The following is a 23,550-nucleotide window of genomic DNA, read 5'->3' on the forward strand; positions in this document are numbered from 1 at the left end:
GAGAGGAAGGTGGGTGGCTGCTTTAATATTGAATTTAAGCAAAAACCAATACTTATATATATCAAATAAACATTATTTCCTGTTTTCTGATAGCAGTAAAATGCATTTTGATTTAAATAAATTACACACATTCTTCTTTTTATGTCAATAAGTTTTATTCAAACAAAATTTTTTGGACACCTTGTAAAAATAATTATGTTAATGTTTATATTGCTGAATAGAGAACTGAATTACCTTTGAAATGAGCTATCACACGACCTCTATTCTCATTTAAAAAAATAATACATGACGTCATCACACCCAGATGGGTGACGTCACTAGTATGATATATAATATGCCAAAAAGTTACAATTTAAAAATAAAAATTGACCTGTTTCGGTATTTTTTTCCAAAATTGTCCATTCACCAGAAAATGAATTTATTACAATCTTTACGTGCTCACTGTATACAGGGTGTAACAAAAATACAGGTCATACATTTAATCACATATGCTGGGACCAAAAATAGTTCGATTGAACCTTTTTTTTTTTTTTTTTTTTTTTTTTTTTTTGGGAGGTGGGAATCTTCTCAAGACCGTCTGGTAAGGTGTCCCAGGTGTGTCGGATTCGGTCCGTCCTATCTGTATCACGGGCCGCCTACCGACTAAACCCACCCCCTCTTTTCTCCAGCCGACGGGTCTGGGACCGCTCTTAGCGAGCATATCTGACCCGTCGACCTTACTCATATCTCCCCTCCGGCACTCCTAGCGTGCATTCCATGAATCAGTTGGCCCCCGGGTCGACCCCCCGCCCACGCCCCGCACCAGGCCAGTCAGCGTAGCGACCGTCTGGCGCAACCCGTGCGCAGGTAGGGCGACAAGGAGGCCCCCAATCCCGGATAAAAACAGCCAGAAGATGTCAGTTGGCAGTTACGAGCAACTCCAGTCGTTCATACTTTCATCTATGCACTCTTTCTCGTCCGCTCCTTCATACTTTCTCTCATTCAACTCCAATCATTCATACTTTCATCTATGTAAGCTTACTCATCCACCCATTCAATTCGGAAATTAAAATGGGACAGTCGATGGTAAAACGATACAAGACATAACACAAAGGACTAAACGAGAGTGAAAAAAGAGAAGAAAAGAGCAGAGATAAAATGAGAGAAGAGAAAAGAAAGAGAAAAGACATAACGAAAAAGGAAAGAAAAAATAAAGGACAGTGAAGAAAGAAAAGATAGAACACATAGACAGGAAAAACCAAAAATAAAAATTGTTGGAAAGAAATATTAACTTATGTAAATAAAATTAAAGAGGTAAATAAATAAAATACGATAAAATAAATAACCAAAAATATGAAAAAGTAAAATAAGTAAATAAAAAAATAAAAATAAAAATGGGCAGTCAGCGTGGTTTGGATGTAAAGGGTCCGCCCCCGCTGGTTGCCCGATCACAACACAAACACATTTTAAGAAAATAAATATAAAGCGGTCATCCCGCTTGCAGCCGCCTCTCTTTCTCTTCTTTGTGCTTTATTGTCTTTGTGACGAAGGCAATGATCAGCTCAAAGTCTCGTTTGCTGTCGATAGCTCTATCGATCAGCTCATGAGGCTCGCCTAGTGGAGATCCCAGGCCCAGCTGCAGTTCGGTACGCCCCGCGCGATAGGCAGGGCATACGAACACGACATGCCGCGCGTCATCCACCACACCACACTCGGGACATAGATCGTCCCTAGTTTTCCCAATACGGTGGGTATATTGTCGAAACGATCCATGCCCCGTCAGAAACTGTGTAAAGTAGTAGTTGACGCGCCGATGCCGACATCCGTACCACCTCACTACATCCGGGATCAGGGATCTCGTCCAGGCGGCCCTTCCGACTTCGGCTGCCCATTCCCTCTGCCACGTCTCTAAACTTCTAGCTTTCTCCAGTGGTCCTGAACCTATCGCCCCGTTGCCCCTTCGGTACATTTGGACTCTCTCCCTGGCCAGGATGTGCACCGGCAGAGAACCAGCCACTACCTGTAAAGCAATGGTTGATACAGTCCTGTACGCGCTGCACACTCTGATCAGGGGTTTCCTTTGAGCCCTCAGAAGCATGTCTTTATACTTTTTCATCCGGAGGACCTCATGCCACACTGGGGCCCCGTATAATATTATGGATAATATTGATTGTAACATCATTAGCCTCTTCTGGGATCCGGGCCCCCCTATATTTGGCATTAGTTTATTCAGCGTTGAGGTCCTCTCCTCCGCCTTTCGACATGCTTCTATCACATGTTGTCCAAATGTCAATCTCTCGTCCAAAGTTATGCCTAAATACCTTACTGTCCGTTGGGGTCTTATTTCGGAACCTTGATATCTGAAAACTGTATCATCTCTTTTTCTTGGTCCCCTCAAGATTATTATTTCTGTCTTTTCTACTGCTAACTTTAAATCGTTTTTCTCTATCCACGCCGCGGTCTTCTCTATAGCTTTATTTACTTTTTCCGTTATACCCCGACTCATATCATCTTCCACCAGTAAGGCTAGATCGTCCGCGTATGCTATCGCTCTAACTCCTGTTCTCTTGTGAATTTCTAGTACCCCGTTATATAATATATTCCAAAGTAAGGGTCCCAGGACTGACCCCTGGGGTACTCCCGCGGTCATTTGTTTCTTTTTCTTCTTCGATATGCATACGGATCTCTCAGATAGATAGTCCTTAATTATGTTGGACAAATATTCCGGAGCACCACATTCGCCTATTCGGTTCACTATGAGGCCCCAGTTTGCTGAATTAAAAGCGTTTTTTATGTCCAACAGAACAAGGACCACCCATCTTTTCTTGCTTGTCTTAGCCGCATCCCTTATCCAGGTAGCGGCATCGACTGTCGATCTACCTTTTCTAAACCCATATTGTTGACTAGATAAAACTCTCTTATCTTCCAACATGCCCTCCAGCCTCCTCTTGACAAGTCCTTCATAGAATTTACCAAGACAGTCCAGGAGGCATATTGGCCGATAAGAAGTTGGTGAATCAGGGGGTTTCCCAGGCTTTAGGAGTAGAACCAAGTTCGCTTCCTTTAAGTCCCTGGGAAACTCTTGTTTCTGCAGTAACTCATTACATATTTTTCTGATCAAACCTGGTTTCTCTGTTGCTATAATCTTTATTGCCTCTGGTGGCAGCCCGTCAGGGCCGGGAGCTTTCCCTGTCTTCATTTCCTGACCAGCGGTTTTTATTTCCTCTTCCGTGAACTCCTCGACCATGGTAGGAAATACCTTAATAAAATTCTGTGGTTCCTTAGTGGGGAAGAGGAGCTCAGCTGATTTCATCCGCTGGTCTTCGTCGAGTCTATATGGGGCCATTATCTTCAAGGTTTTCATTGTAATCCTGTATGCGTCGCCCCATATATCCTCGTCCAGTGCTTTTATCAGGGTCTGCCACTTTTCCTTTTTCTCTCGTTTTATTTTATTATTTAATGTTTTCTTTAAGTCTTTATATATTTCTTTGAGCTCGAGGTTGCCCTGGCTTCTCGTGTAAATCCTTCGAGCTCTGAGGCATCTCTCCCGTAAACCTTCTATCTCATCCGTCCACCAGTAGGGGGATTTTTTATCATTTTTCTTCTTAACGGTGGCCAACTTTGCTGCATTTTGTAAAGCTCTTCTCAGTTGGTCAAGGTCAGAAATCTCTTCTTCGTTTATTTTTCTGACCTCCGATAGGTACTTGCTTTTATTGAAGTATGATTCTGTGTGACCTATCGTCCGTTTTAATCCCCCTTTAACCTTTATCTCATATTGTATGTAACGGTGGTAGGTAAATAATTGATCGTCGAGGACGTCCCATCCGTGCACCTTTCTGGATAGCCCTTCGCTTGCGAACGTGACGTCAATATGTGATTGGCTGGCCCCCCTTACGAATGTAGGTTTGTCGTTGTTTAATACTTGGAGGCCAGCCTGGGCTATCCATTCATTCCATAGTTCCCCCTTTTTGTCGTTTATGGGGGAACCCCATAATCTGGACTTCGCATTAATGTCCCCGGCGATCAATATTTCTTTTTCGCTTATGGCGGTGCTCATTATTTCATCAACGATGGCTTCGTATTTCATCATAGGGATGTTCGGAGATATGTAGCATGCCAGGAGGCTGAAACCCTTCAACCTGATGAGGATATGATTCCCCCCCCTGACAATGCTCTGCACTCCCACATCCCTATTTCTAATGAACACCGCCACGTTCTTTCCATTGTCTTGAACCCAACCACCGCCCGACGTAATCTTTATGTTTGGTTCGGGGACGATGAGCAGGTCTATGTCTAGCTTGCAGGCTTTTGCGAGGACAAGGTCGTGCGCTCGACGCGCCCTGCCCACGTTTACCTGCAAAATCCGTATACCAGGTTGATCCTTGAGGTCCACTTTGGTTCAGTTCCCTGAGGTCGTTTCTGCAACGGATTCGCGTCTTTCTACTGAATTAAAATTCCTACAAACTACAAAAAATAAATAAATATATATAAATAAAATAAATAAGTTGGTAAAATAGTTAAAATTTGTATAAATAAAATTATTTAATAAATAAATTATATAAATAGGTAAAGAGAATAAATAAAATGAAATAAATAAAATAAATAAATGAAATATATAAACAAAATTTGTATAGATAAAATAATGGGGTGTTTGATTTTCAATAGAGTCTATTCTTCGCGAAACTCTGTGAGAGGTGGCTTCCTGTTTCACTGGTGGACCGTATAGGGGCCCACTCCCGTTCTCCAGAAAGCAACCTCTCACCTTTTCACTGTTCTTTCTATTTTTATTTTTATTACTCACCCTTCTGGAGTTCCCCATTTCTTCCCCTGCCGTACACCCACGCCCTATAGGCTGGGCATTGCATACGGTCCATCCTGTGTCCCTCTTCTTTACAGGTTAGACAGTATGACGCACTGCTACACTGTACCGCAGTATGTCCCGTTTTAAAGCAGTTGTAGCAGCACGCTACCCTGCTCTCCCCCTTACATTCGTAGGTGTTGTGTCCATAGTGAAGACACTTGTAACACCTTGTGGGGGTGTATCTTTCCATTATAGGGCATGACACCCAGCCTATCACTATCGCATTATATTTGCGTAGCTCCTCCGCTTTTGTAGGGCGCACGGCTATGGTGGCAACCTGCTCCCCTTGTCCATTTGTTCTTAGCATTTTTATACTTACCTCTTCTTTGGGTATTCCCGTATAGACCTTAATGGCATCGTGCAAAATTTCTTCTGTGACCCCTGGGTGCAGTTTAGTAATCGTGAAATTATGCTCCTTTCTCCTAATTGCCATATTCATGCCGGAGTTCGATTGAACCTAACTTACCTTAGTGCAAATGTGCACATAAAAAAAGGTACAGCCCTTTGAAGTTACAAAATGAAAATCGATTTTTTCCAATATATCGAAAACTATTAGAGATCTTTTATTGAAAATAGAGATGTGGTATTCTTATGGTAGTAGTATCTTAAGAAAAAAGTTATAGTGAAATTTGGACACCCCATAAAAATTTTATGGGGGTTTCGTTCTTTTAAACCCCCCCAAACTTTTGTGTACGTTCCAATTTAATTATTATTGTAGTACCATTAGTTAAACACACTATTTTAAAAACTTTTTTGCCTCTTAGTACTTTTTTGAAAAGTCAGTTTTTATCGAGATATTTTGAATATTTGTCAAATCCACCACATATTTGTATATGGCTAAGTACGATTATGGAGACTTGGTAATAATATGAAAATTTATTTATGATTTACATTTTTAGGTATATTTTGAACCATATTAAAAAAGAAGTAATATCTGGATAAAAAGTGCCTTTTCGAAAAAATACAAAGAGGCAAAAAAGTTTTAAAAACACTGTGTTTAACTAATGGTACCGCAGTAAAAGTTTAATTGGAACATACACAAACATTTGGGGGGTTTAAAGGAACAAGACCCCCATAAAATTTTTATGTAGACATATTAAAAAAGAAGCCGCAACTCGATAAAAACTGCCTTATCGAAAAAATACTAAGAGGCAAAAAAGTTTTATAAATAGTAAATTTTGTATTTTGACAACGGCACCCGATTTGGGCGTCGAAACGTTAATAAAATTATTTTTTTCATTTTAATTGTGGCTTATTTCCCATATAAATAATTAATCATAAAAATGCCACAAGGAAATAGCTTCAGAACAACATTAGTAAATTTAACTAATGGTACCACAATAATAATTTAATTGGAACGTACAAAAAAGTTTGGGGGGGGGGGTTTAAGGGAACAAAACCCCCATAAAATTTTTATGGGGTGCACAAATTTCGCCATAATTCTTTTTTAAGATGTTCTTGCCATAAGAATGCCATATGTCAATTTTAAATAAAAAATCTCTAATAGTTTTCGATATATTCGAAAAAATCGATTTTCATTTTGTAACTTCAAAGGGCTGTAACTATTTTTATGTGCACAAATGTACTAAGGTAAATTAGGTTCATTCGAACTATTTTTGGTCTCAGAATATGTGATTTAATTTATGACCTGTATTTTCGTTACACCCTGTATAAAAATGCTTCTTAAAGTTAACAATGGTAAATTTATTTTTAGGAATAACTTGCCGTCTTGATGTTCCAGTATTGTTAGAGAAACGTGTGAAATCTAGATTTTCACACAGGCAAATATTCTTAGTTCCTGGTCTAGCTGATCCTGATAAGGCTCTTGAGTATATGTTAGATAGAGTAAGATATTATTTAGTATTGCCAGATAAATGCCATAGTGATATCAGTAAGTCAGTTAAAAAGAACTGGAATGAAACTGTCAACAAATTAGTTAAAGATAAAAAATTTAAACAGCTTATTCAAAGGTTGGCAGATATAGATGTAAATGAATCAACTCTGAAGAATATATTAGTAAGTGAATTAAATTTTTTTTAAATATATTAGCACTTAACGTCTTAACGCACTCACCTGAGTTAACTTGGTATTGAAATAAGTTTCTATTTTCGCATAACCGAGTTAACTCGGGTGAGCGCTTGAGGGTATTTTTTATATTTTTCCAATACTGGAAAACTGGAGGAAGCCTATGTTCAAAATTGGACGAATTAAAGGGCAAAAGAAGAAGAAGGTTTTTCCAATAAGATATGCGTTTTTTTTACTTTAGCTTATCTAGTTACAACAGTCTTGTTCGTAGTTTATTTTACTGTAATAAAATAAATAGATAATTTTGTGACGTATTTTTGTAAATAAATTGGTGCGTTAAGCAGTTAACCCATTAACCGCCAAGCAAAGAAATACTGCAATAATATGTAATATATTTGATTAACTAGAGTAAAATAAACTTAAACATTCGTAAAAAAATTGTTTTACACTTTGCTAATGGCAGGTGTCACAATAACAAAATGGTTCATTTTTGAACCTTTGGCGGAAATGAGATATAAAAATTGAAATACACAATTTTATTTTTTGTGAAAAGTCTCAAAACATTTAGGCCCGGTACTTTATGTCTCCGTTAACAGCCGGTTAGTTAACCGGGGTTTAATCGGGACAGAAATATATGCATAACATAGACATAAACGCAATTATACTTATTATTATATTCATAAATAATTATAATAATAATTATAATTGCTTTTATTACAACGCAAGAGGCCCTATGAGGTACTTTTCTGTCCCGATTAAACCTCGGTTACCTAACCGAGGTTCAACCGGGACATAAAGTACCGGCCCTTAGAGTGTAAATGGACCTGGAATTTTTGATAAACAAAAATAGTATGGTTAGAACATTGCCTACACCTTCTTCAGCTTCTTTCTCAAAAACGAAGTCGAACGGCCCTCTATCTTTTTTAGAAATTATTTTAGATATTTCCAGTTTACACTTTCCAATCCTATATCTTTCACTGTGCCAGTTGCATAAATTCGACAAATCGACATATTGTCTATAACACTACACAACCTCCCTTATGTAGCCCTCTCCCCCACCCTAGATTATAACAAAACTGAATACCAGAATACCCGTCTTTCTAAAGGTACATATCCACTACGTTCGTAATATTGGACCACCGAGGCACTGCCGCACGGTCGTTGGAGCACTGTTGCACTTTCCGGGAGCGCCTACCATCCACTATGTTCACGAACCTCTTGCACTCCGCGCTCCCTGCAACTGCTCCAATCGATACGGTATGCGCTCCTCTACATATAAACCGACACCAATTGGAACGCCGAGGCGGAGCGCGCACTGTTGCACGGTCCGGGAGTGCCTATCATTCACTATGTTTACAAACCTCTTGCGCTCCGCGCTCCCTCCAACTGCTCCCTTCGATACGGCATGCGCTCCTCTACATATGAACCGCCACCTATTGGACCGCCGAGGCGAAGCGCGAACTTTTGTACGGTCCGGGAGCGCCAACCATCAACTATGTTCGCAAACCTCTTGCGCTCCGCGCTCCCTGCAACTGCTCCCATCTACATGCATGCGCTCCTCTACATATAAACCGCCACCTATTGGACCGTTGAGGCGGAGCGCACACTGTTGCATGGTCCGAAAGCGCCAACCATCCACTATGTTCACGAACTTCTTACGCTCCGCGCTCCCTGCAACTGCTCCAATCGATACGGTATGCGCTCCCTTACATATAAACCGCTACAGATTGGAGCGCCGAGGCAGAGTGCGGCGCACAATTGCACAGTTCGGGAGCGCCAAACGTGTCCACTATGTGGAGCAGTTGCAGGAGCTCGGAGCGCAAGCATAGTGGATACGTGTTTTTACACATAATAAAGAAATATCCCAACAAATTACTGCCTGTGCATCACCTTGAACTTATTCCTGATCAGACAAGATTATATGTCGACTTCCGCCAATGGTTCGTTATCGAACCATTATTTTCAAACACGAGATTTGATGACTCAGAAATTTTTTTTTGTATTTTTATAACAATTGGTGTACAAATAGGTTAAAAAAATAATGTTTTAATTTATTTGACCACAAAAGTGCTATGCCAATAAAATTACTACAGTAAAAATAAAGTTGTGTCGAATGATTGAAAATGTCGGACATTTAGAAAATATTTTTGTGATGAAAGCATGAGTTTGGAAATTAGACAGAATTAAATTTAATTATACTTATATCTTCTGGTTGCTTAAAAAATACAATAATTTAAAAAAAATTAACGAATTGTCAAAAAAAAATTCTACAAAAAAATGGTGCGTTTTCGCACCTTTGCTGCTAAATGGGTTAATAAGGTTCTGAAACTGTTTTCTTGTGGCATGTATAAGTTAAATATTGTTTTTATATGGTATTAGCCACAGTTGATTGCAATGACAATTACATTTTTATGTAAAACTATTTGACGCTTCAACTTCCACTCCGGAAATCGTTTTCAAAAGATTATTAAGAAAATTGTGTTTAAAGAGTGTGTTACCGGCCAAACCCGATTTCAGAATAAACTAGTTTGGCCTAGGCCAAACTAATTTGTCCTGAACGCGATAGAATAAATTAGTTTGGCCTAGGACAAACCAGTTTGTCCTAAACGCGATAGGATAAACTAGTTTAGCCTAGACAAAACTAGTAGGCAAAACTAGTTTACCCTAATATTAATATGGACACTTCAGGATAAATTAGTACAGCCTAGTATAAACATTATAGTAGGTATACCTACCAAGCCAAAATAAATAAAAAAACTGAATAATACTATGTAATTGGAAAATAATCATTTCTTTTAATAATATGTTCTTTAAAGGTAAAATATTGCAAAACCTCTAAATTTTAAAGAACCGCTTGGATTGACATGAAATTTGGGATACACATAGCTAACAAGTCAAAGAATAAAAGTGATATTGTGCCGATGTGTGTTTTTGTCCTAGGGGTGAGTTTCACCCCCTTCTGGGAGTGAAAAATATATGTTCAAAATAAGTCCGGAAATAAATAAAATGACTAATTCTAAGCAACTTTTGTTCTATAAAGTTTTTGCACAAAGTTGATACTTTTCGAGTTATTTGCGAGTGAATATGTTAATTTTTCTACAAAATAACCACGTTTTCAGACGGTTTTTCGCAAATAACTCAAAAAGTAAGTATTTGGTCGAAAAAAAATTTCTTATCAAAAATATAGCACGTAAAAAAGTGAAAAACATGGTGTATATATTAGGTCACTATACCTAGAAGTAGCAGAGTTATAGCTAATGAAAAATAGGTTCATACGTCAAATTCCAAATCGAATATTTTAACGTGCCGTTACCAAAAAACGAAGCACTTTTTTGGGGAAAACTCATTTTAACTTTTTTAAAGTGTTTAAAAAATGTTATCTTTTGTTTAAAAAAGACATTTAGCATCAAAAGTAAACAAGTTACGCTCAAAATAAAGTTGGTCCCTTTTTTTTGGTAAGAAATCGGGAAATAACCCCCTAATTAGCATTTCCAATGAACTTAATTGTTACCACTTCACAAGTTTTTTACTCGCGTATGTATTGATCATATGATCTGTAAGTTTCATCGGTTCAAAGTCCCTATTTTTGAAAGAGCTGTAGTTAAACGGGGTTGAACGAGTCACTTATCACAAGTGTATGCAAATTTATAAACACCGAATCTTAACCAATTTTTGTCTTACATAAAAACAAAAAAAATACAAAATATTCAGAAAAGTAAAGCCGACTTTTTTTATTGTTTAAGATTTTTGGTATCTCTAACAATTTTTAAGTTATTTTGAAAAAAAAAACCAAATTTTTTTAAAAATAAGCACTTTGAATCGATGAAATTTCCAGATCATATAATACAACATAAGTAATACAACATAAGTAACTTTGAATCGATGAAATTTACAGATCATATAATACAACAAATATAAACACAACATAAGTAAAGTAACTTGTGAAGCGGTAACGATTAATTTCATTTAAGATCTTCCTTATTTTTTTTGCCAAAACAAAAGGGACCAACTTTATTTTGAGCGTAACTTGCTTACATTTGATGCTAGAAATTTTTTTTATAAAACCAGAAATAAAGCTTTTTTTAAACACTTTAAAAAAGCTGTAATGTGTTTTCCCCAAGAATGCTTTATTATTTGGATATTTCACATTGAATTATTCTATTTGGAATTTTTCGAATATTTTTCATTAGCTATAACTCTGCTTTTGATAGGTATAGAGACTTAATATATGCACCGTTTTTTTTTCACTTTTTTATAGGTTATAGTTTTGCTAAGAATATTTTTTTCGACAAAATGCTTACGTTTTGAGTTATTTGCGAAAAACCTTCTAAAAACGTGGTTATTTTGTTGAAAAATGAACATATCGTCCCTTAGCTTACAACATCGCTCAAGTCGAAAATTAACGGTTTTGACATATACATACCGTTGGATAGGTCTGCTCATTGCGCATCTAACCATTTTCCACATGGTCTAGTATCCAAGAAGTTTTTATAGAAGATTAAGAGGTAAGCTATATAATAAAGTAATGTTTATTCATTTACGCGTATTAATATAGAAAGAAATGATAATAAAATAACTTAAGCGGTGTTTACTAAAGGTATTTTTTTTTAACTTAGGTGGTGTTTCAAAAAGTAGTTTTTTTCATCTCCTGTAAAGTTGGTAAAAATGACTTATGCGGTGTTGTTAGCTAAGGGACGATATTCACTTGCAAATAACTCAAAAGTATTGATTTGGTGAAAAAACTCTATAGAACAAAAGTTGCTTAATAGCCCGATCAAAGAACAATCTGACCCCAAAAAAATAAAGGAAGGATGAAACTTTAGGAATAGATAGTTGAAATTGTCTATTATTATATTATAAGAAAAAGTTTACAATTCTACATTCCCTTCATTTTACAAAAATGGAGGGGATAACCCCTTCTCGGGAGTGAATAATATACATTCAAAATAAGACCGGAATTGGATAAAATGACATTCTAAACAACTTTTGTTCAATAGAGTTTTTTCGCTAAGTCAATACTTTTCGATTATTTGTGAGTGAATATGTTCATTTTTATCAAAGAAAAACATGTTTTTGGACGGTTTTGCGGAGATAACTCAAAAAGTAAATATTTTATTGAAAAAAATATTCTTAGCAAAAATATAGCTTATAAAAAATTGAAAAAAATGGTGTATGCATGAAGTCTATAGACCCAGTAGAAGCAGAGTTGTAGCTAATGAAAAGTAGGTTCTTCTTCGTCAAATTCAAAATCGAATATTTCAATGTGAAATAACCCAAAAACGGAGCACTTTTCGGGGAAAGTTCATTTCAACTTTTTTAAAGTGTTTAAAAATAGGTTTATTTTTGTTTAAGAAAAAACTTCTAACATTAAAAGTAAGTGAGTTACGCTCAAAATATTGTTGGTCCCTTTTATTTTTGGTAAAAAAATCGCGAAAATCACCCCCTAATTAGCATTACAAATAAATTTTATCATTACCACTTGACAAGTTACTTTGCTTATGTATTATTTATATGATCTGTAAGTTTCATCGGTTCAAAGTGCTTATTTTTAAAAAAAGCTGTAATTAAAATGGCTTGAACGAGTAACTAATCACCAGTTTAGGTTAAGTTTTTGAACAGCCATAGCATAACCAATTTTTGATTTTTGTCTGGCTAAGGCCAAATGAAAATTATTGCTAATGAAATTGTAGAAAATCTTGTTATAAGTTCCGAATTTTCTGAAAATGAAATTCGAGCCAGGAGAAAAAATCGCCAATTTGATTACGAAAAATCTGTGGATGAGTTCTTAATAGAGGAAGATAAATTTAAAATAAATATTTCATCTATATTTTAGACATTACCATTAATCCTTTGATTGGCCGATTTTCGCTTCTAGAAACTCATAATAAAAATTTTAAATTTGTAGGTATATGATATTTTTATTGGAGGAAAATATGTGATAAAACACTAGAAAAAAATTGTATGAATCTCCATTCAACACTTTTAATAGAAAAAGAATAAGAATCGAATATAAAGTCAAACGATCTAGAAAAATTGCGTGATATATCTCAAAATGATATCATACTCCATGAAACCTGTTTCTAAGTTTTTGAGATTTTGAACTGTTTCTGCCAAAATAGCCTAATTCCTTTATACCCAAATATAGTTGTACCACTAAGAATTTTATTAACACTCCCTGTCTCGGTAGCTAGTGGGGAAAGAAGTTTTTTAAAATTAAAAATTATTAAAAACTATTTACGAAGCTCCATAAGACAAACAAAACTAAAAGATTTAGCACTCATTTCAATAGAGTCCTCACTAGCTGCTAGTTTAGATTGCACCAATCTGATTGACGAGTTTGCCAAAATTAAAGCCAGAAGGGCAAAATTGTAATTTTCGTAAAATTGTAATTTTCGTAACTGTTCTTTAATGTTAATACATATTTCATTTAAGGGGAACGGAGCAAAATACAAAATTTTGACGCATGCCAAAATTTTTATGTGTTTTAAATAATGTGTTAATGTGTTTTAAATGTATTAATTTTTTTCGAATTCTGAGAAAACTAATAAGTATTTTAAAAAAATTTAAACGCAGAATGAAAGACTACTTTATTACCGAGGGCCGAAAGTCCCTTAGAATAAATAAAAATTTTCTTTTGAATGATATATTTGCAATTAAAAATCACACTAAATTTTCTCTTTTATTTTCGCCCCTGTAACTTACTAAAATAAGCATTATAGAAGTTTTCAGGGACTTTCGGTCCTCGGTAATAATGTAGTCGTTCATTCTGCGTTTAAATTTTTCAAAAATATTTATTATTCTTCTTAGGATTCGAAAAAAAAATAAATACATTTAAAACACATTAAACATTTTGATATGCGTCAAAATTTTGCATTTTGTTCTATCCCCCTTAATTTAAAGTATGTTTTGTTTTTAAAATAAAAGTTTCCCTTCATTTTGTGTAGGTTCATTTAATAAAAATAAAAGTTAAGTTTCAATAATACTTAAGGGGCGGCATATCGAAGACTTGCATCATATTGAAAAGATGTACTGCACGGCTCTGTCCACACCCATAGCTTTCAGGTCTCCTGCTATATTGGGTATCTCGCCACCGGAGTCAAGGGCATCCGCGTGGTCTTCTTCCAGTTGGGACTTCCTACCTTACAAGTCTTACTGTTCTTTGGTCGGAATGTCTTCTGAGGTGTCCAGCCCATTGGAGTCTTCTGGACTTTATTTCTTTCCCAGGCAACCAAATAACGTTTACAAAACGTTGAAAAAACGTCATAATTATCACCAAACGACGTCAGTTTATCACGTTTTTTCGACGTCGAAAATCACGTGAATATGTCCCACCATAATTCACGTCATTTTTATCACGTTTTAATTACGTGATATGAAAAACGTAGTTTTTACGTCGATTTGTCCAACCATAATTCACGTTTAAAATACGTGATATGAAAAACGTAGTTTTTACGTCGATTTTGCGTCGTTTTTTAGATTTATTTTTCATTTTATGGTTTTAGAGATACACAATAATTGAATGGGTCAGCTACATGGTTTGTTTTTGAGAAGTCAAAGAAAAAGTTTTACATTGTGATAATGGTGAGTTTATACATTTTAAAGGTGAGTAATACAGTTTGTATTTTGTATTTAAAAACTGTATTACTAACCCTTAAAATGTATAAACTCACCATTATCACAATATTAAAACTTTTTCTTTGACTTCTCAAAAACAAACCATGTGGAGCTTACAACGTTATTCGGCAGACCCATTCAATTATTCGTATGGGCATTGTTAGTATTGCAATTTTTCCATTTAAGTAAAACCAAATGGAAGGCTCGTTAAAATGCATAGAATTACAATATCCTCAATGCAACATAGAATTTTCACTTTTTATATTATAAGTATTTACTGTGTCAAAAGTGAAACAACATATAAACTACCCAGGCAACCAAACGACGTTTTTATAACGTAGATAACACGTCATAAAAATGACCAATTGACGTGTTTCTATGACGTAGTACTGACGTTGAAAATCACGTGTATTTGTCTCATCGATTTGACGTCATAATTGTGACTATTTTAAAACATCGTATCTACGTTTTTTTCACGTCGGTAAAATCACGTCTTTAATACTTTCAAAAAGTGACCTCTTTCAGATGTTTCAAAATAATATAAAAAATAGGTACATAACATGAAACCTATAGGCCTACGTCCCATATGTGTCGAAGATATAAGTACTACCACTTGTTTAAGATCGCTTGTGCGCTAGGCTAGAAGCATCATTAATTCTGCATGATTGTACCAGCCCTCACATTTTAGAATTTTCACTAGTTATATATACCTACTTACTGTGTCAAAACTGAAACAACATATATATGAAACTAATAAATAATTTATTAATAAGTTATCCAGCATACTAATATCTTAATTTAACGCTGTCTTAATATCTTCATTTAACGCTTAATTAAAAACAAATAAACATAACCTCAAATAGTTGTCAAGAAGAATTACTGCATTAAACTAACTCACTGAGAAAAAAGAAACATGGCGCCTCAGAAGAACGGTCGTGTTTACGACTCGGAAGTTAAGTGTTGTAAAAAGTGTTATAAAGTTGCACAAAGTGGTCTATTATGTGCGAATTGTGGAACGTTATCCCATAGTGGCTGCCTGAAGCAACTAAAATCGATCAAATATATCGATGATGAGACAGTTATATGCTGTGAGGAGAGTGTGAGGTTAAGTGATCCACCAAACAAAACCTTGGATAGTGAGGCTGACGATGAGGATCCGAGACAAACTGAAATAAGGTACTTAAAGAAAATTATTAATCAGAATGAAACAATAATATCAAATCAACAAATTACGATAAATTTATTGAAGGAACAACTAGATTTATTTAAATATATGCAAATAGCTGATCAGTCGCCATCTACAAAACAAAATACGAATTCAATCAACCATTCAAACAGAGACCCAAATTTTGAACGACCGAAACAGTCTAGCAGTAAAATATATCCAAAAAACGAAAACACTACACCCGCAAAAAATGTTGCTGTAAATGAAAGTCTAGTTGTTGATAAAGAAAGGAGTTCCCCAACAAAAACTCTATTTAAAAATAGTACCAATAAAAATAAACAAGTTGTTTCCTTAATCGAAAATAATAAACAATTATCAGCTGATATTTTAAGAATACAAACGGAGGCAAAATGTTCAGATATCATTAATTTAACAAACGATGAGAATTTGATAAATACTGAGAGTAAAAATTCGGTTCCAGTTCCAAATAATAATGGGCAAGAATGGAAAACTGTTAGGTATAAAAGAAGGAATGGACCTATTGTTATTGGCAATAATGAAAACTCTGAAATCAGTGGTGTCCCAAAATTTAGTCATCTTCATGTTACTAGGGTAAACCAGCATACAACGGCAGATAATCTTAAGAAGATGTTAGAAAAACACTTTCCAGAAGTGATATGTACGTCCTTAACGGCTAAGCATCCCAACATATATTCATCCTTTAAAGTCTCAATTTTTGAACAACATTTTGGTTTAGCGATGGACCCAAAACTATGGCCCGTAGGCTCTTATGTAAGCAGGTTTTTTGTGAAGCGTCCAACACATACTCAAATAAAATGAAGGATGAAGAAACGACCGTAAACCCTCCATCAAATTTTCAAAATAACCTAATTCAACAAGGCACGGTAAGCATGTTTCATGTCAATTTACAGTGTATATCAAATAAAGTCGATATGATCAATGCTTTTCTTGCGGATAAAAAGTTCTATGACGTCATATGTTTTTCAGAGCACTGGCAAACTGAAGAAAATCTAAAATTAATTAACATCTCCGGCTTTTCACTAGCTAACTTTTTCTGTAGGGTTGAAAAGAAGCAAGGTGGCGTTGCAATTTATGTAAAAGAAAATCTTATGTACTCTTCTCTTAATCTAAATGAATATAACGTAGAGCAAACTTCAGAGTTTTGTGCAATTTATATACCTTCAATGAGAACCAATGTTTTAACTGTATACAGATCAGGTAATGGTGACTGTGACTTGTTCTTGGTGAATTTTGAGAATGTTATAGCATTCTTACTTAACAAAGCAGACAAACTGATTATACTTGGGGATTTTAATATAAATTTTAAAATTAAATCTGACTCTTCTTATGATATTCAAAATCTGTTAATGTCTTTTGGTCTAGAAATAACGATAAACGATTATACTAGAATCACATCTCAATCCAGTAGTTGCATCGATAACATTATGACTAACTTTTCTGAAAATATCTACAGGGTGGGCGTATTTGAACCTTGTTTCTCTGACCATCGAGCACAATTTATATCTATTGATTCTGATCTTAAAGTTGTTGACACTAATCAATCACTTCAACGGTCTATTACTTCTTCTGGTTTGCAGAAGCTTAAATATGCACTAGCTAGTACAAAGATGGACTTTTTCTATGACACCAATAACGATCCCGATGTCTTGATGTTCTTTTTAACTGAAACTTATAACAACTTAATATTAAAGTTTTTTCCATTAAAAAAAGTACGACAAACTGCTAAAATAACACCCGTGCAATGGTTTAATGACGAATTAAGGTCTTACAGATCTAATCTTTCTCTCATTAAACACATTGCAGATGTCACTAAGGATCCCGATATTTTCAAACTATATAAACAACAAAAATATGAATATAATCGGCAGTTACAAAATGCTAAAAAGTCGGCTTACTCTGGTTTTATTGCTAACTCCAATAATAAACCTAGAGACTGCTGGAAAATATTAAACTTCGAAAGAGGCAATACAAGATCCAGTTCGGTACAACCAGATCTATCTCCAGACGAAATAAATCAATTTTTTATTACAATCGCAGAGAATATAATTACATCCCTTCCCACTATTAATAACGATATCCTCTTCAGTTACAGAAACTATCCTTCCCCGAGTAAGTCCTTTTGTTTCCGACCCGTTGTGGAAGATGAGATCTCTCAAATAATTAAATCTCTTAATAATTCCAATTGTAAGGACGTTCACGAAATTAATAGCAAAATTTTAAAAGAAACTTACCAAATAGTTTTAACACCTTTCACTCATCTTATTAACTTAATTTTATCAACTGGAGTATTTCCAGAAGCACTAAAGTACTCAAAGGTACTACCTATCTATAAAAAAGGTGATTCCTCGAAAGCTGACAATTACAGACCCATAAGCATTGTTTCTACATTCGGGAAAGTGATTGAAAAGGTGATCAAACAACAATTATATTCTTGATTAATTATTTATATGGGAAATAAGCCACAATTAAAATGAAAAAAATAATTTTATTAACGTTTCGACGCCCAAATCGGGTGCCGTTGTCAAAATACAAAATATTACTAAAATAAACTAAAGTGTTGTTGCTAAGCAAAAAAAATTCTTCTAATAATTTATTTAATCTCACTCATTTATATTGGCAATTCAGACATATATTATACATTTTAAAGTAGAAGACTTTAAAATGATATTGCCAATATTTATGAGTTGCGTTCCTGGGACGACTTACTGAAAGATAGTTCATTCGATTACATGAAATTAACCCCAACTCAAGAATATCCGTCATAAAAAATTATAGCATGTGATATGTCTTTAAAAAGACAACCAAATGCAACGACAGTAAAATTCTCGCGTTAGAGACTTCATAGTAAATCACAAGGGAAAACCAGGAAAAACCTGTGATACTATCCTATATTATATTCTTATTTTGAGTCTAAAAGTTATTTTAGCAACTCGCAATATGGATTCAGAAGTGCTCGTTCTACTACAAACGCGGTATATAATATTGTGAGCGAGGTGATTGAGGGGCTTGAACGTGGCAATCGCATAGCAATTTCTCTCTGCGATTTGTCGAAGGCTTTTGACTGCGTTTCACATGACATTTTGCTCCACAAATTAAACTATTATGGAATCAGAGGTATCCCTCTTAAGCTTATCTCTTCGTACCTATGTGGTAGACACCAGGCTGTAGTGTCTAAAGGTTATCTCTCCGATTTTCGACCCGTAAAACATGGAGTCCCACAAGGTTCGGTCTTGGGACCTCTTTTATTCATTATATATGTCAACGATTTGCCTCATTTCATATCTCCGTACAAATCAGTACAATTTGCGGATGATACGACATACATAATATCAGGTAATAAAAATGAGGATTTAAAAATGGCTTACGAGGAAGTCTCTGATAAATCTAGCACATGGTTTGCTGCGAACAAACTAAAACTCAATACTGAAAAAACGCAGGACTTGATTATATCTGCAAGTGGTTTACATGGCGATCCAGATGACAAAGACACTGCTAAACTATTAGGAATAACCATAGACAATCGATTGAACTGGTCGGCTCATATTTCACAAGTAAAGGCGAAGCTGTCTAGTTCATTGTTTCTTATTCGTCAACTAGCAAGGGTTGTCAACTTTGAGACATTGAAGGTGACATATTTTTCTTTATTTCACTCACACCTAAGCTATGGATTAATCTTATGGGGCAATTCAACAAATGCTCTTCAAATTTTCAGGATGCAAAAGAAAGCTATCCGGATTTTAGCAGGGGTTAGTTATCTGGAACATTGCCGACCTCTCTTCATCAAATTAAAAATTATGCCGCTACCTACTCTGTTGATATATCAAGTTCTGACTGAAATTCACAGAAAAAGGTCCCATTTAACAAAGCAGTCTGATGTTCACGTTCACAATACGCGATACTCTCACTATTTACGAACAAATCGCTCTAGATTGCGTCTTTCAGATAAAAATTGTCTTAATTATAACTACTACAATATTTTACCAAAAGATATTAAACAGCTAAGCTGTAACAGTTTCAAAAAAGTAATAAAAAGGTATCTGTTGAAACATTGCTTTTATTGCTCGGAAGAATATATGACTCATTGCAGAACATCTACTGAAATGCTTACCGTGACACAAAATATTTTTTGTTAATCTATATTCTTGTTTGTGATACATATTTATAAGTTGTGTTTTATATTTCTGTTTTATATACCTTGTGATTTTATATACCTTGTAATTTTTATATTCCTTATTTTGACTTTGTAATTTTGACTTGCTACAAACAATTTTTTTTTGTAAAGTAGTTAAATAAATCTATCTATCTATCTATCTATCTATCTATCTATCTATCTATCTGAGCAAAAACACATAAAAATCGCTTAATTTACACGTTTCTTCAACTAAATATCTAAATGAAAAGTCTTATTTTATCACACAAGGCACAAACCACGTAAACAATAAATGAGAAATTTCTTATGAACATTTAGCGTTATCTATACCCAAACGAAATTGTTTGGAGTCAATACAAACAAACAAGCTCCTCCCAATTTTGTGACGTCAGACTTAGGCTGTCTGAAATTAAAACGTTTTTTAAACGTAATTTTAACGTCATTAATCTTACGTATTTAAAATCACCTACAAAAGACGTCTATATGACGTAATGTAAAAACACGTGTTATATTCAACCAAAAACTGACGTTTCCTCAACATTATATGACGTCACTTGGTTGCCTGGGTAATAAATCATTTATTAGCAAATTAAACATTTAAGTCACAATTTAATAACAACCTTAAGTTTAGTCGTCGCTGGGCCATCGAAGTGTAAACATCGTTAAAGCGCTCCGAAAAAACCGATGATTAAGAATTCTAATTATCTTATCAACAACAATAAAAAAAAATCCATTAGCAATAAGTAAGAAAAACAAAACAATATGTTCCCTTCGGGGAATCTTATTGGGTTCAGAAATGGACAACCAGTTTATCAACAACAAAACATACAGAGTGATCCAATAAATCTACAAATAACACAAACAACCAATAACCAACTACAGTGGCAGCCAACAATGATGAACCAACCAGAAAATGCAATGAACATGAATATGCCAACTATGCAACAACAGTACCATACAACTCCTATACAGACAGCAAATACAAACTATCTCTCTCAACCAGTTCAGCAGCAAATGCCGACATCAAGTAAAAATAGTGCAAATATCGAAGACAGAGAAACTCACTATATGACATCGACCAGCGAAGATTAAGAAGAAAATCAGACAAACAGTAAAAACGCTTGGCAAGTCATGGGAAGCAATAAAAGGAAGAAAATACATAACAAACCAAATCCAAGCGAAATTGAAACAGGTAACCGATTCCAACCGCTGTCGAAAGAAACAGAAGAAAATACTGGAAACGCAGAAACCAACAAAATACCAAAACCTCCACCAATATTTGTACACGGGGTACAGGATTTCAACGAGATGACAAAGCAATTAGAGGAAATAGCGAAAAAAGAAGAATACCAGACAAAAAGTTTAATAAACAACGTTGTCAAAATAAATTGTGAAACACCAGAAATATACCGAAAATTGGTTAAGGAGTTCAAGGAAAAAAATATATACCATCACACGTACCAACTAAAAGAAGAACGAGCCTACAGAATCGTGATCAGATACTTACATCACTCAACCAATACTGATGACATAAAAAGTGAGCTATCTCAGTTAGGGCACAAAGTGAGAAACATAGTTAATGTAAAACAACAAAAAACCAAAGAACCGCTTAATCTCTTTGTAGATTTAGAACCCGCGCAAAACAATAAAGATGTCTATAATATAACAGGCCTACAGAACAGAGTAGTACACATATAACCTCCACGAACTCAAAAAAACAGTATAATACAGTGCATGAGATGCCAACAATATGGACATTCCAAATCATATTGTAATAAACCATTCGTCTGTGTAAAATGCGGAGGCTCACACAATACCACCACGTGCAAAAAGTCAAAGGAGACGCCAGCCATATGTGCGTTATGCAATGGAGGCCACCCAGCCAATTATAAGGGATGTGATCACTATAAGAAACTTACCAAAGGAAGCAACAAAAACAATGGAGAGCATCAAAACCCATCAGCAATCTACACAAATGATATATACACAAGAAACACACAACTATCCAATCCACTGCCCCATGGCTTGAGCTACGCTGAAGTAACTAAACACAACCAAACAGAAGATATAACCACTGTGTTAAACAAGTTTTTGGAAGAATTCAAGAATCTATTCAACCAACTAATCCAACAAAATAGCATGGTCCTCAACATGCTTACCATGCTTATGAACAAAATGAAATAATGGCTAAGTTTCTTCGAATAGCCCAATGGAATGCCAACGGCCTTCCAAGCCATACAGAAGAAGTGAAAATATTTCTAGACATAAATAAAATTGACATATTTTTAATTAGTGAAACGCACTTTACGAACAGAACTTATTTTAACATACCTAAATATAAACTATATCATACTGAGCATCCTGACGGCACAGCCCACGGAGGTACAGCAATACTCATCAAAGAAAATATTAAACATCATGAACTACTGAAGTACAAAGAAGAACACATCCAAGCAACGACAGTAAGCGTTGAAGCACTTCCATATAATGTCAACGTAACAGCTGTGTACTGCCCTCCTCGCCATAATCTAAAACGAGAACACTATGAAGAATTTTTCCAAACTTTAGGACCAAAATTCATTGCTGGGGGAGATTACAACAGCAAGCATACCTTGTGGGGGTCACGACTTATAACAACAAAAGGCAGAGAACTTGCACATGTTATACAAAATAAGAATTACTCATTTATCTCAACGGGAACACCAACATACTGGCCGACCGATCCCAACAAAAAACCAGATTTATTGGACTTCTTCATAACAAACGGTATTGGTAGAACTTATACAGATATAACACCAAGCTATGACCTAACTACTGACCATAGCCCAATAATAGCAACGGTAAGTACAACAGTTATCACTAAAAAACCAAAACTCCACCTGCACAACAATAAAACAAACTGGGACACTTACCGACAAATAATTCACGATACTATCGAAATAACAACGAGGCTGAAAAAACCGGAAGAAATAGAAGAGGACTATAACAAATTTATAAACATACTACAGTATGCAGCTAAATCAGCTACCCCACAAAGTAGTCCCAACAGAAACATAAGTAATATACCTTTAGAAATAAAAAAACTGGTAGCTGAAAAAAGAAAGGCTAGATCTGCATGGCAACGAACACACACACCAGACAGCAGAACAAGATACAATCGCATCAGCAACAAATTAAAATCAAAGCTGCAAGAAGTCAAAAATGAGTCATTTACGAATTACATCACCAATCTATCAAGACAAGACAACTCTATATGGAAGCCCATAAAAAGTAAGAGAAAGCTAATAACAGCATTACCTCCAATACGTAAAAATTCAACACCACCAGGACCATGGGCAAAAAGTGATAAAGAAAAGGCTGACCTATTTGCCGAGTATTTAGCAGAAGTGTTTACTCCACTAAATGACGACCAAGTACCAGAAGCGAACCAAATATTAGAAGAACCACTACAGATACAGGACCGAATAAAACTATTTACTCCAAAAGAAATTAGAGACGTAATTGCCACCCTAAACCCAAAGAAGGCACCAGGCGAAGATCTGATAACCGCAAAAATGTTTAAAGAAATACCCAAAAAGGGCATAGTTAAACTACTGCACATATTCAATGCAATACTTAGATGTGACTACTGGCCCAAAGCACTCAAAATTGGACAAATAATTATGATACCAAAGCCTGGCAAAAACCCTCTAGATGTCTCATCATATAGGCCTA

At 35.2% G+C, this 23,550-nt stretch overlaps 1 protein-coding gene across 3 annotated transcripts in view; it reads left to right on the top strand.

Moving 5' to 3' along the window:
• The window catches only part of LOC126881978 (origin recognition complex subunit 4), a 40,225-nt gene that overhangs the window by 5,251 nt on the left and 11,424 nt on the right, over positions 1–23,550 (top strand). For 2 of the 3 annotated variants that reach the window (XM_050646729.1, XM_050646730.1), the window contains exon 3: positions 6,555–6,856. In XM_050646729.1, coding sequence (XP_050502686.1) covers positions 6,555–6,856 — 302 coding nt within the window. Of the gene's footprint in view, positions 1–6,554; positions 6,857–14,786; positions 16,550–23,550 lie in introns of those variants that run through there. The other variant, XR_007697068.1, reaches the window with a different exon arrangement.

This window comes from Diabrotica virgifera, chromosome 3, assembly GCF_917563875.1.
Source record: "Diabrotica virgifera virgifera chromosome 3, PGI_DIABVI_V3a".
Classification (NCBI taxonomy): domain Eukaryota; kingdom Metazoa; phylum Arthropoda; class Insecta; order Coleoptera; family Chrysomelidae; genus Diabrotica; species Diabrotica virgifera.